This window comes from Carica papaya, chromosome 6 (genome assembly GCF_054855325.1).
Source record: "Carica papaya isolate Zhongbai chromosome 6, ASM5485532v1, whole genome shotgun sequence".
Taxonomy (NCBI): domain Eukaryota; kingdom Viridiplantae; phylum Streptophyta; class Magnoliopsida; order Brassicales; family Caricaceae; genus Carica; species Carica papaya.
In genome coordinates this window covers 17,340,181-17,353,293 of record NC_142314.1, presented here as the reverse complement: position 1 = coordinate 17,353,293, position 13,113 = coordinate 17,340,181, and the positions used below count along the sequence as shown (strand labels likewise).

At 37.2% G+C, this 13,113-nt stretch overlaps 1 protein-coding gene across 6 annotated transcripts in view; it reads right to left on the bottom strand.

The window, feature by feature from the left end:
* The window catches only part of CLC-E (chloride channel E), a 55,208-nt gene extending 44,845 nt beyond the window's left edge, over positions 1-10,363 (bottom strand). For 2 of the 6 annotated variants that reach the window (XM_088206344.1, XM_088206343.1), the window contains exons 1-4: positions 9,487-10,362; positions 9,198-9,398; positions 8,565-9,031; positions 3,560-4,117 (exon numbers count right to left, since the gene is read on the bottom strand). In XM_088206344.1, the coding sequence (XP_088062470.1) occupies positions 3,560-4,117; positions 8,565-9,031; positions 9,198-9,398; positions 9,487-10,216 (1,956 nt within the window). In that variant the 5' untranslated portion in view covers positions 10,217-10,362. Of the gene's footprint in view, positions 1-3,559; positions 4,118-8,564; positions 9,032-9,197; positions 9,399-9,486 lie in introns of all 6 variants that reach the window. The other 4 variants (XM_088206347.1, XM_088206348.1, XM_088206346.1 and 1 more) reach the window with 3 other exon arrangements.
* Positions 10,364-13,113: the final 2,750 nt, after the last annotated feature.

Below are 13,113 nucleotides of genomic sequence, written 5' to 3'. Positions count from 1 at the left end.
GTCATGAATCTATTCCTGTACCAAGTAGTGAGGACACAACAGATAATGATTCTACTATAATTTATGATGCCATTGTAATCTCTGATCATGACACTGAGTTACATATTGCTATGTAGAAAGGTCTTTGGTCTTGCATTAAATACCTTATACAGAATTATGTCTCATTTAACAATTTGTCGTCAAAGTATCATGCATTTGTGAGCAAATTAGACAACAGTCCCACCGAACCAAACACTTTTCATGAGGCACTCATATTGGTAGAATGGAGAGATACTATTTAAGAAGAAATCAGGGCTCTGGAAAAGAATAAGACTTGGGAATTGACAGACTTGCCTCTAAGAAAGTGTAAAGTAGGATGCAAGTGGATTTTTACTACAAAATATAATCCAAATGGGAGTGTAAATCGATACAAGGCTCGCCTAATGACTAAAGGTTTCACTCAGTCCTATGGGATACACTATCAGGAGACATTTGCCCCTGTGGCTAAGCATAATACTATCCAAATATTACTTTCACTTGCTTCTAACCTTGATTGGCCTCTCTATCAGCTTGATGTGAAAAATGTCTTTTTTAATGGCGACTTAGAAGAAGAAGTCTACATGGAAGTCCCATTGGGTCTTGAGATGTCATATGACTCACACAAGGTATGTAAACTCAAAAAATCACTCTAAGGATTAAAACAGTCTCCGAGAGCTTGGTTTGATAAATCATTAAGGCAGTGAAACATGTGGGCTACGAGCAGTGCCAGTCTGATCACACCCCTGTTTGTCAAGCATTATGTCTCTGGTAAGAAAGTTGTCCTAATTGTGTATGCGAATGACATCATTTTAACAGGAGATCACATAGAGAAGATTCAGAAACTCAAATCCTTTCTTGCTACAGAATTTGATATCAAAGACCTTGGAATACTCAGATATTTTCTTGGAATGGAATTTACTCGATCTAAAAAGGGAATATCTATGTCACAGCGGAAATATATCCTTGACCTCTTGAAAGAAACAGAGATGTTTGGGTGTAAACAAGCAGAAACACCTATGGAGCCAACTGTCAAACTTGGGCTCTAACTAAAAGGTAAACCTGTTGATAAAGAAAGGTATTAGAGACTTGTGAGCAAACTCATCTATCTTGCACACACTAGACCTGACATCAGTTTTACAATAAGTACTGTAAGTCAATTTATGAATCAACCCACAGATGATCACATGAATGCAGTATATAGAACCCTGAGATACCTTAAAAAGACTCCAGGGCAGGGATTACTCTTCCAGAAAACCATGAACAAAGATATTGAAGTTTACACAAATGCATATTGGGCAGGGTCTATGACTGACAAGAAATCTACTTCTGGGTATCGTACCTATGTTTGAGGGGAATTTAGTTACTTAGCACAGTAAAAAACAATTTGTTGTATCACGAAGTAGTGTAGAAGCTGAATTCTGATCACTTGCTCATTGAATATGTGAAGGTGTTTGGTTGAAAAGGATTTTGATGGAATTAAAAATTTTGATTCCTACTCCTATGAAAGTATGGTGCAATAATAAATCAACAATCAGTATGGCTAGAAATCCTGTACACCATGATCGAACTAAGCATGTGGAAATAGATAAGAACTTCATCAAAGAAAAGATTGAAGATCATTTCATCACTCTGTTACATATTCCTACTAGACAACAAACAGCAGATATTCTCACAAAGACACTACCAAAGGAATCCTTCAATGAATTAATATCCAATCTGAGTTTACTCAACATTTATGGAATCTAGATTGAGGGGGAGTGTAGAAATATTATAAAACTAGTCTCTCCCCATCTTTTTACCATTTTACCCTTTCTTCTGTTATTCTCTTTTTTTGTCTTTTTGTGCAGGTGTCGAGCATGGCAGCTGCGGATGCCCTCTGCCATTTTATGTTTATTCCTTCTGTTGAGAAATGTTGTTATTTTTGTTTTATTCTCCTCCATCCGCCTATATAATGGCAACCCGATGAATGAAAGAAATAAGAGAAAATTTTAAGAATTTTCCCATTCTCAAAAACTTCACAATCATTTTAGGAGCATATCAAATTTAACACGGGGTGAAATCCAATAAATCTTTTATGACAATCTATTATATAATATCCTCAATAAGATATGATATGCCGTACCAAGTTTTTTTGGTCTCTACGGATGCATAAGAGAGTATTGAGATACATTCACAATTGATTGATATCTGGTATCAATGTATATAAAATATTGTCTATGTTAAAAACCCGTTCAATTGTAGTTATCTGTATGATAATTTTCGTCAGTTAAATATTTAAAAGTTAGGAAAATATAGGATTGTTCTAGAAGAATTAAAACTTAAGCTTAAGAGTAGAACTAATAGTTCTCACGTATTAGAAGAGAAAATTCTGAAATTTCTTTTGAACCATCAATAACAACTCAAAACATATTGGTCCTTATGATATTGTTTCCATACATGCTGATGATGGTGAGCAACTTCAACCTTTCAACAATCTTGTTTTATCTCATGCTATTCAAGTGGTTCTCATTCACAATGACTATTAAAGAAGTTTCTTGGGATAATTACATTTTGCCTCATTGATTTTGTGATCCTGAAGAACCTATAACTTTTCTTAACTTTCAATTTTGTTTCAAGGTTATCAAAAATCTTAACTTTCTCAAGAGTTTGAACTGTATTTGCTGAGTCTTTTCTAATTTGATGCTCCACCACTTTAAACCTCGATATTAATTTTCAACAAGGGGAGTAGAATGATGAAGAACAAAAGACCTTAATTTAGAATAAATTTTCTATCAAAGAGTTTTTTCATAATCATTATTATTTTAATATTTTTATGTTTTCTAGGTTATATAAGTTTAGTTGAGATATTATAATATTTCAGTTTCCTTATGATGGATTTAAATATTATAGGAGTTAGAATATTTTAGATTTTTTCTTCCATAATTTTCCTTATTAATTGTAACTAATTTCTATATAAGGATTAGAAACTACTGACAACCGAATGAGAGAGGATGAAATAAGAATTTCTTTGCTAGAGTTTTATTTTTCATTCTCTCTCTATTTTGCTCTTTAGGTTGCTATTTTATCTAACTTATAACGTTCATTTTACTTCTCTACATTTACTCACCTTGATCCTTACTTATTCCTCTAGCTTGTCTACATTTTTTTGTTTTTAACCTAAATTTCCTCTATTTCTGAACTATTTGTTGGAAAAGTTAGTTTAGCTGCTACTTGTCCTAAATCACTTCTAGTTTAACACCCTAGGTAAGTGCAAATATTCTCAAGAAAAAATAACAAATTTAAATAAGATGACAAAAAATTAAACCACAAAAACTGAATTCTTAACTTTTTTTAATTAAAAAGACAGTAAAGGAACTGCAATAAACAACAACATGGAGTAAAATTGTGATTTTGCCCTAGGTTTTATACTCATGCTCTGCTCCATTTCTTCCTCGCCAGCACGAGACTTCAACAAGGACTTTTCAAATCACAAATTTATGCAATTCAGTATGTCTTAAAGAAATTTTCAATCTTGAATAATTTTAATATGGGGCACACATACCTTAGGTGCTCTGTTTCCTGCCTTGACAAATTCGCTAAACTCTTGAATGTCTTCGAGTGTCAGTACACCAATTAATATGTTGTCAATGTCAACAATCATGGCACAAGATTGTTTTTCTGCAAGCATGAGAGTCACTGCTTCTGTAAGCAAAGTGTTGTTCAGAACAGTGACATATCTTGTTCTCATGGCCTCTGAAACAAAAATATCTTTGAACTCCTCAGGTTGAATATCAGAATCATCAAGGCAGAGTGAATCCTCAACTTCACAAAGGTTACTAGTGTAAGATACCTCTTGATTGGATACATAGTCGGAAAATAGTCTACTTGGTCCAGAGGAAGATGTTTCAGGTTGTTGAGTTGCATGAATGTTTCCCTCTTTCATTTCTTGCCTCTCTCCAGCATCTCTTCTCTCTGTTTGTCCAGATGTAATCCATGAAGACATCCCAACAGCCGCAAGTAGGGGCAAAACTATTCGATAATCCTGTGTTAGCTCAAAAAGCAGCAAAACTGAAGTAAGAGGGACCTGACATACTCCAGCAAGAGTAGCAGCCATCCCGACCTACAAAAGAAGCTCTTGTATCATTAAGGAATCAATCTATGAATATCATAATGAACCATAAGCACAATTTACTCCCAAGTCCTATATTAATTTTCCTTTATTGATATCATTACCAAAATTATTGAAATCTATGGAATAAGGCCTTGCTGACAAGATTGTTATTCTTCGTACTGACTGTTTATGTTCTAGTAATATTAAAATTGAAAAGCCATCATCTAGGTCACTTAGTTCAACGTTTTCCACGAATCATTAGCAAATATTTCTGAATATCATCAGATGACATCTGAACTATAAATTCTGAAACTGTTATTGAGGTTTTATGTTTATTGCAAGAAATATTATGATATCCCCATTATATTAGGAAAAAACCCATATGTATATATTAATAAGGATCTCCATGTCAAGAAAAGGAAAACTGTGAACAATTAACCTAAATAAGAAAGAACTGTATTGCTTAGGAATATACAATATATTCTAATATTCCTCAGGTAAGAGCATGTATATCATATGCCCCAAGGTTAATAGAAATAGATTTAACACGAGCTCCTCCTAAGGATATTGGGAACAATTTTGCTATCTTGTGTGAGTAGTCTGAATTACATCTGTCGAAGCTTTGCGCGAATACAATGACAAACAACTTTAATATATTTCCTTCTCTCAAAGATGTTTTTAAGCAATATGTACCTTCTTTCAGCTATCACATAGCAACCAAATTAAGTCACAAGTAGTATGAGCAGTAGCTCGATATTCTGAGTCAACACTAGATCTGGCAACTAAATCTTCCAAGATATCATGTTACTACCAATTAACACATGATAACCTATGGTGGAGTATCAGTCAGAAGAAGAATCAACCCAATTACTATCTGAATACTTTGGACCAAAGTATATCTATGATTCCGACAAAGTAATCCACAACCTAGGTGTACCTCATACAACTCAAAATATGCACAACACATTCCAGTGACTAGTCCAAGAAGAGTCCATAAATTGACTTATGATACGTGTAGTAGATGGAATATTTGAATGAGTCATAGTAAGATAATTCAATTTTCCAACTAACTTCCTATATACGCCAGGGTACTCCAATAGTTCGCCCTTATCTATAGCAAGATTGAGATTAGGACCCATAGGAATATCAACTGGTTTAGATCCCAAAATCCTTGTCTCATTCATAAGATCAAAAAACATACTTTCTTTAGGACAAACAAATCCGCAATTTTGATTTAGCTACTTCAATACCGAAGAATAGTGTAACATCCCCAAACTGTTAGTTTGAAATCATCGTTCTTAATCCCATTACTACTGTCGCCTTTTATAACAATATCATCTACGTACATGATGAGCAACAGTTTTCAGCAAACGATTGTGATGGTGATAAAGAACTAGGACCCGACGGTTTCAATTTTAAATTCCTACAAGATTTCGAGTATGTGATAAAAGACGATGTTCTAAATTTCTTCAATGATTTCCATAAGCATGGATCCTTTGTTAGAACCATCAACTCTACTTTTCTTGTTCTTATCCCCAAAAAGGAAGGTGCCAACTGCTTTTCTGATTTTAAACCCATAAGTCTTGTGGGTTGTGTTTATAAACTTTTATCTAAGGTTTTGGCCAGAAGACTTTTCAAGGTCCTAAAATCCATCGTCGAGGAAAGTCAACAAGCTTTCGTTGAAGGTAGGCAAATCACCGATGCCATAATGATAGCTAATGAAGTCGTTGATGAGCTGTCCAGAATTGAGAGGAGAGGAATTTTATGTAAATTGGATATGGAGAAAGCCTTTGATAATGTCTGCTGGAATTTTGTTGATTACATGCTTGACAGGTTCGGTTTCGGTAAAAAATGGAGAAAATAGATCAAAACTTGTATCACCAAAACAAGTTTTGTGGTTATGATAAATGACGGCCCGTCTACATTCCTTAAATCATCTAAAGGCTTAAGACAAGGCGACCCCCTTTCCCCGTTACTTTTCATTAAGTAATGGAAGCATTAAATAAGTTCATTGAACAAGCTAAGAACTCAAATCTCATCAAAGGAATCTCAGTGGGCAATGAAAAGAAAATGGACATTACTCACTTATTCTTCACTGATGATACTCTCATTTTTTCTCAACCGGAAGTTAGCATGCTCCTACATTTAAGATATATTCTTCTTTGCTTCCAAACTGTTTCGGGTTTACGAATCAACTTAAGCAAGTCTGACTTGGTTGGGATTGGGCATGACTGCAAGGTGGAAGACCTGGCCAGGGTTCTGGAATGCAAAACGGCAAATCTACCTATTAAATACCTTGATATACCTCTTGGAGCGAAGCATAAGGATGGAAATGGTTGGGAACCGGTTATTGATCACTTTGAAAAACGTCTTGCTTCATGGAAGAGAAATTATCTGTCTAAAGGTGGGAGATTGACCCTTATCAAGAGTACACTATCCAACCTCCCAACTTATTACCTTTCTACCCTTACTATTCCGGGAAAAGTGGCTAAAGACTTGAAAGAATTCAATACAATTTCCTTTGGGGGGATGAGGATAGCAAAAAAAGTTCCACCTTGTAAATTGGGCCGAGGTTAAGAGTCCCATCAAATCCGGGGGTCTTATGCTTAGGTCCCTAAAAATTCTGAATAAGGCTTTGCATGGTAAGTGGGCTTGGAGATACTGAAATGCACTAACAGTTTATGGAAAAAAGTGGTGGATTGCAAGTGGAATCTGAAGGCAAGACGGGACCAGATGTTGTTGAAGAGAAGTAAGTTTGGTATAAACTTGTGGAAGGGGATCTCTAACACAAATCATTCTGTTCTTGAGTGTTCTGGATGGAAAGTAGGAAAAGGCAACAAAGTCAAGTTCTAGTCTGATTTCTGGTGTGGAGATCTGCAAATCAGGTTTCCTCTTATTTTTGCCCTCGCTAAGGATAAACAGATGACAATTGAGGAAGTTTTTGACAAAAATAATGGCATTGGTTGGAACATTGTGGTCAATAGAAATCTAAAAGATTGGGAAATAGTGGAATACGAGAACTTGTTGGCAGTATTGAACACCATTCAGCTCAACAACACTGATGATAGGTTGATCTGGACGTTGGAAAACAAGGGCTCCTTCAGCATTAAATCATACTATAATTATCTTGCGGGACATAACAGAATTGTGGTAAATTCTTTTCCTGCCAAAATGATCTGGAGGGCAAATGCTCCCACCAAAATTTCCTTCTTCGCTTGGGAAGCTTCCAAGGAACGTATTTTGACCGCTGACATCCTCATGGAAAGAGGCTTTCCCCTTTCGAACAGATGTTATCTATGCAAAAACAATGCTGAAACTAGTAACCACCTTTTGCTTTGGTGCCTTATCACTCACAAGCTGTGGACTATGGTATATAGTCTACTTGACATTAGTTGGGTAATGGCCAGATCTGTTCAAGAAGAATTATTTGCTTGGGATCTGGTGTGCAGGAGAAACAAGAAATTGAGACTCATTCTGCTCACAATTTTCTGGGTTATCTGGAAAGAGAGAAACAATAGAGTCTTTGAAGGAAAGGAAGAAATTTTTGGCAACATTGTGAGCAAATGGCTACACCTTTTTGGTTCCACTGTATTGGAACATGACATTAACCATTTTGAAGATTTAGGGTCAGTTGTAGATATTATTATTGACTTGTAAATCTTTTGTACATGGGCGGCATCCCCTTGATGCCTCACATCAATATATTTCTACACTTTTCTTTCAAAAAAAAAAACAGTTTTCAGCTGTAGACTTAAGGAGAAAACACCATGGTCGATTTCACTTTGATGTAAACCAAACTCCAGCATAATTTCACTGAATTTTCCAAACCATGCTCTAAGAGACTGTTTTAGCTAATATAAAGGCTTCTTCAATTGACAAACCAACTTGGATTTCCCCTGAGAAAATACCTTGGAGGTTGCAAGGGCCAATGGTGGTTAGCCATGTAAGAAATCAACACTTGAACTGAAGTGATTTTAGCCGCACGAGAGAAGATTTCACAAAAAAGGCGAGTACCTACCAACAAAAAGAATGGACTATGAATTAAAAATTCCTTTACTAGGATTTTTTATTCCTTGTTATTTCTCTGTATTTGTTTCCTGATTATTATTTTATTTAACCTATCTCATCCAGTATATTTTTCCCTACATATCTTCACCTTGATCTCTCATTTCCTCTACCCGATCTTTTTTTTTTTCTCAACGAAATTTTTTCTATTTCTAAATTATCCACAAGAGGAGTTAATTTAACCACTACTTATATTGCATCATCTATAATACTCATTTCCTCTGTGAAATTTATGACTCGTCCTCATGCCTAGTTTCCGGGCAAAACCCATGACATAAATGCTTCAAGAAGGTGCGGAACAAATGATAGTTTTTCATTCTATTGTAAGGGAGCTAAGCATGGGGAAATTTGAAGAAATAAAGGTGATAAGAAGAACATTAATAAATAGTACCAGGCCATATGCTTGTGGCGATGCCACTTCCAGTACAGAAAGATGAATTATTGGATTGAATTGAGCAACAGCAAGACTAACGAATTTCCCATATGCCATTCCAGTTGCGGCGCCAATAAAAAGGGATGGAGCATAATAGCCACCCACTAATCCAGAGGCCCGGCACAAAGACGTTGCAGCTACCTTGACAACTACTAGCTGAAACAAAAGACTAGCTGAGAGGCCTTTCACAAATGGCTGAGATTCCAATAAAATGTTAACGTTCTGAAAACCCCAGTAAAGGATTTCAGGATAGGCTAAGGCTATGATACCAACAGTTAAGCCACACAATACAGGGAAGGCAGCTCTTGGTACCCCAGTGGCCCTTTGAAGATTGTCCACAGACACCAACAAGTAGGATGTACACTTGGTTAAAGCCAGTGAAACCAAGCCGCAGAGAATGCCCAAAAGTAGATAGAGTGGAAGTTCTGAAAATATGATGAACAGCTATTAAAGCGATGTTCTTTTATCTCAAATGAAACTTGAGTTATTACGAATGAATATCCACTGTACAAAACAGTATCTTGAAGGGGTGAACTACCACCAAGCCTGGCTATATTAAATTCATAATAGGAGAGAGTAATGGCGAATTACCACCAGGCGAGCGGAAATCATAGTCTGGAACAGTAAAGGCGGGTTCAGAACCAAGACCCACTTCCGAAACCACAGAAGCTATAACAGCGCTAAGAATAACCATCGAAGTAGTATTCGTAAGTGATACAGAAGAGTCCATTGGTGATGGCCACAACACAGACTCCACGGCGAAGAAGCATCCAGCAACAGCAGCGTTGAAACCTGTGATAAAGCTTTTTAAGGATCAGTTGACAAAGGAAAAGTATTATCAACTAACCAATTGATTCAAAATGCAGGAGCAAACACCAACCAGAAGAGATTCCAGCAGCAGAGCCAGCAGCCAACAGAGAGAGCTTTGTCTGAGGACTTTTATCAAACAGAGCATGGACCCCCTTGGCCATTGATTTTCCTATGTCGACAGAAGGACCTTCGGGGCCAAGGGAATTGCCAGTTCCAAGGGTAACACAAGCAGCCAGTGCTTTCAAGAAAGGCCGCAACGCAGTCTTCACGTTCTCGTTTCCCTTGGTGTCATCGAGAAGACTTCGAAGGAGATTCAACAAGCTAACTATGAAGCCCCCCGAAGCAGGGACCAAAATTACCCGTAACCAGGTGGATTGAAGGGACTCCCCCCTCAACCAGGATGCACCGCGGTCGGGGATGCCGTCCCAGAAGAAGTCGCGAATCTCGTGGACGCCATTGTTGAAAAGAACCACTCCAAAGCCTGTAAGTAAACCAACTAAGCATGCTGATATTACGATTGTTGTATTGCCACGCGCAGAGTCAGTCGTCTCTTTCGGTTGCAGTTGTTTAGTTTGGGCCAGAGCATCAGAAAGCCTGATGTTTCGCTTGCCTGCCCTTGTTCTCGTACAGCCATGGCGGTTATGCTTGTGAGTAAGGTTAGTAAATGTCAAGTGGCTCCAAGAAAATGGAGATAAGGAAGATGATGAGTTTCTGCAGAGCAGGGAAGAAGAAATGAGTAAAGAAGATGATGATTTTCTGCAATAGCCTTTTGAAGTTGGCAAGTACAGCGGACATTCCATTGTCTCCACTCAAGATGCTATTACAGATCCAATCCCTCAAAACGGTTAACGGAAGAAACCCGCTGAAAATAATTGAAAGGGTAGGACCTGGGAAAAAATTGGGAACCAGAAAATCAAACTGACAGATATATTTTTTGAATAAAATGTCAAATTATCAATTCGAACTTTCTACTTTTGCTTATTTATCAATTTAGTTCTAAGTGTTTTTTTGTGTTACAAAATAATCCTCAAATTTTTTGATTTCTTTAAAATCACCAGTACCATTAATTTCACATTTAAAAAAATTCTCTCTTCCATATCTGCTTAGGTTCCACTTTCTCCTTTTCTCTGTATGTCACCCTCTTTTCTCCATATCTGTTTCTTTTTTTTTATTACCAAATGGATAATAATTAAATTAATTCAGGATACATTGCCTCAGATCTAAAAAAAATTAGAACAATCAATAGCATATCGCACAGCAATAAACTGAATTTGCTATTAAGAAAACAAAAGTATAAACATTTTCGAAAAATTCGCAGTTCAGAAGCTCCATATCTGTTTCTTTGTTTCTATATTACAATCTACAAATGCCTCAAAATTTTAACCTAAGATTCCGATTATAGTGTTGATACTGAAGATGACGATGCTGATTTTGATTATAACATTGAATGTGAATATTGATGTCTTGAGTTCGACCTCCACGATCGAGAAACTAAAACTTTTTCTAATTTGTTTGGTCTTTTTTTTGTGTTTGGTGTTTTGTCTGTGTGACTTTTACTTTTCATGGTATAAGAGGTTCTGTTTTTACTATTATGCAGAAAATCCTTGAGAGTTTTGGTCTAAACGTGAAGTGTGTTTTACATAAAACTTGCCAATAGAGGAGAGAATCTCTGTAACAGTCCCGGAATTTTAAAATGAAATATGTGTATTAAAAAGGTCAAATGCGGAAGCGTAATAAAAACTTTGATTAACATCCCTTACACCAAAACCAAAAACGTACTCAAAGTATAAAAAAACAAACTAACTAAAAGAGAAACTCGAAAATAAAATCTATAAATATAACTACGGAGTCTTCAGGCGTCCCCTTCGCCATCTTCCTGCGGAACGGGCTCGGGAACAATGTCTTCCTGATCTGAAATGATTAAATAAGGAATGAGCTACACCAGCCTAGTAAAGACATCACACTATCTCACCGTCACGGAGGTAAAGGTGGGTAGAAAATACAAAAAAAACCAATAGAGCATAATTTGTAATAAACCCATTTGTTCATAAAAACGTTTACTTTCCATTTACCTGGGCGAGATCCCTAAAACAATACACAAGCAATAACATTATCATCATCATGAAATCATATAAACTGTATGACATAATACTTATCACGCTTTTTGCATTTCAATCGTTACACAACATATTTTTTCTCATTTATCAGCCTACTAGTAAGGTCCCGCTACCCGTGAACCCTTAACACTTGCGGCGGCGATTCACCTCGGGTTGGCCGTTTTCGGCCGTTTCCTGCCGAATTCGGTCACACTTGCATCGGTCCCTGTGATAAAACAACCCTAGAGCCCTCGGGGGACAAAAAAATTAGGAAAAACCGAAGCTTACCGGCGGCGGTGCTATCAGGTGCGGCGGCTCTCTAGCGAGGTTCGTATTTTGGTGATTTGGCTCCGACCAACCTGTAGAGAAAACAATGGTGATCACGGTGATATAAAAATTATATCAAACGGAGGCCGGGAAGGGCCTCATCGGAGGTAAAAATCGAGGAGGGATGGGGCGGCGCCACTGGGTTTAGGCCGTGTTTTTCGGCCGTTTGGCCATGATTTTGGCTCCGATTTGGCCACAGGGGAACTCAGCATTGAAAAACGAGCCGGGGGTACGAAATTTACCTCGATCGGCGGTCGGAAAACTCCCCGGTGCGGCGGCGGGTGGTGGTGGCCGGCTCCTCCGGCGTCTTGTTCGTCTTCTCCGGCGTCTTGTTCGTCTTGGGTTTTTGTGGTCAGGTGTGGGGGTTTTATTTATACCCTTTTGCCTTTTAATCACAGTCGTCCATCTTGATTAAATCTGGGCCGTTCGTACTTGATTGAATTTGGGTCGTCTGTGCGCGTGCATCTGGGCCGTCCGTGCGCGTGCATTTGGGCCGTCCGTGCGCACGCTTGATCTAGGCCGTCCGTGCGCACGGGGACGCATCTGGACTGTCCGATCGCGCGCACGCGGATCGCCCACGTGGCCCGTTCCCGGGTCGACATGGTCTTGCCATGCGGCAGGTCCTGGTTGGCCAGGGCTGCTGATTGGGCTGCTGACGTGGCTGTTGACGTGGCGCTGACGGAACACAATTTTTCTAAATTGCGTTTTGACCTCCGGTTTCTGATTTTCTTTTCAAAAATACCCACAGAATCCTAATTTTCACCCCTTTTTTCAAAACCAATTTCAATTAAATCCAAATAATATTTTTACCCAATTTTATCATTATTATTATTTTTTATTTTTATTTAATTTAATTAAATTAAATAAATCAATTAAAATTCAAAAATTATAAAATAAACTAAATAAAATAAATTAAAAAAATCAAAATAAAAATAATAAAAATTATAAAATTAGTGGGTGTTACAATCTCGATTTTGGAAGAGATAAAGAGTAGAATGTGCAAGTTGATCTTGATAGTAACACCTTTATTCTTACACTTTCATTCCTAAAGTATGAGCATATTCCTACACAACAATTCTTTTTCTGTGATCTATTACTCTAAATTAGGTTATACATTTGTTTGATTTAGAATTTTATATTATATAAGAAACCTAATTTTATTCATATAGAAAGCAGCAACTTCACCATTTGGTGTTGCTGCTTGGAAAACTAAAAAGAGTTTTGAGGAATGTGTCTTAAATTTTTTCGTTACTTCATTTCGTTTAGAGAATTCG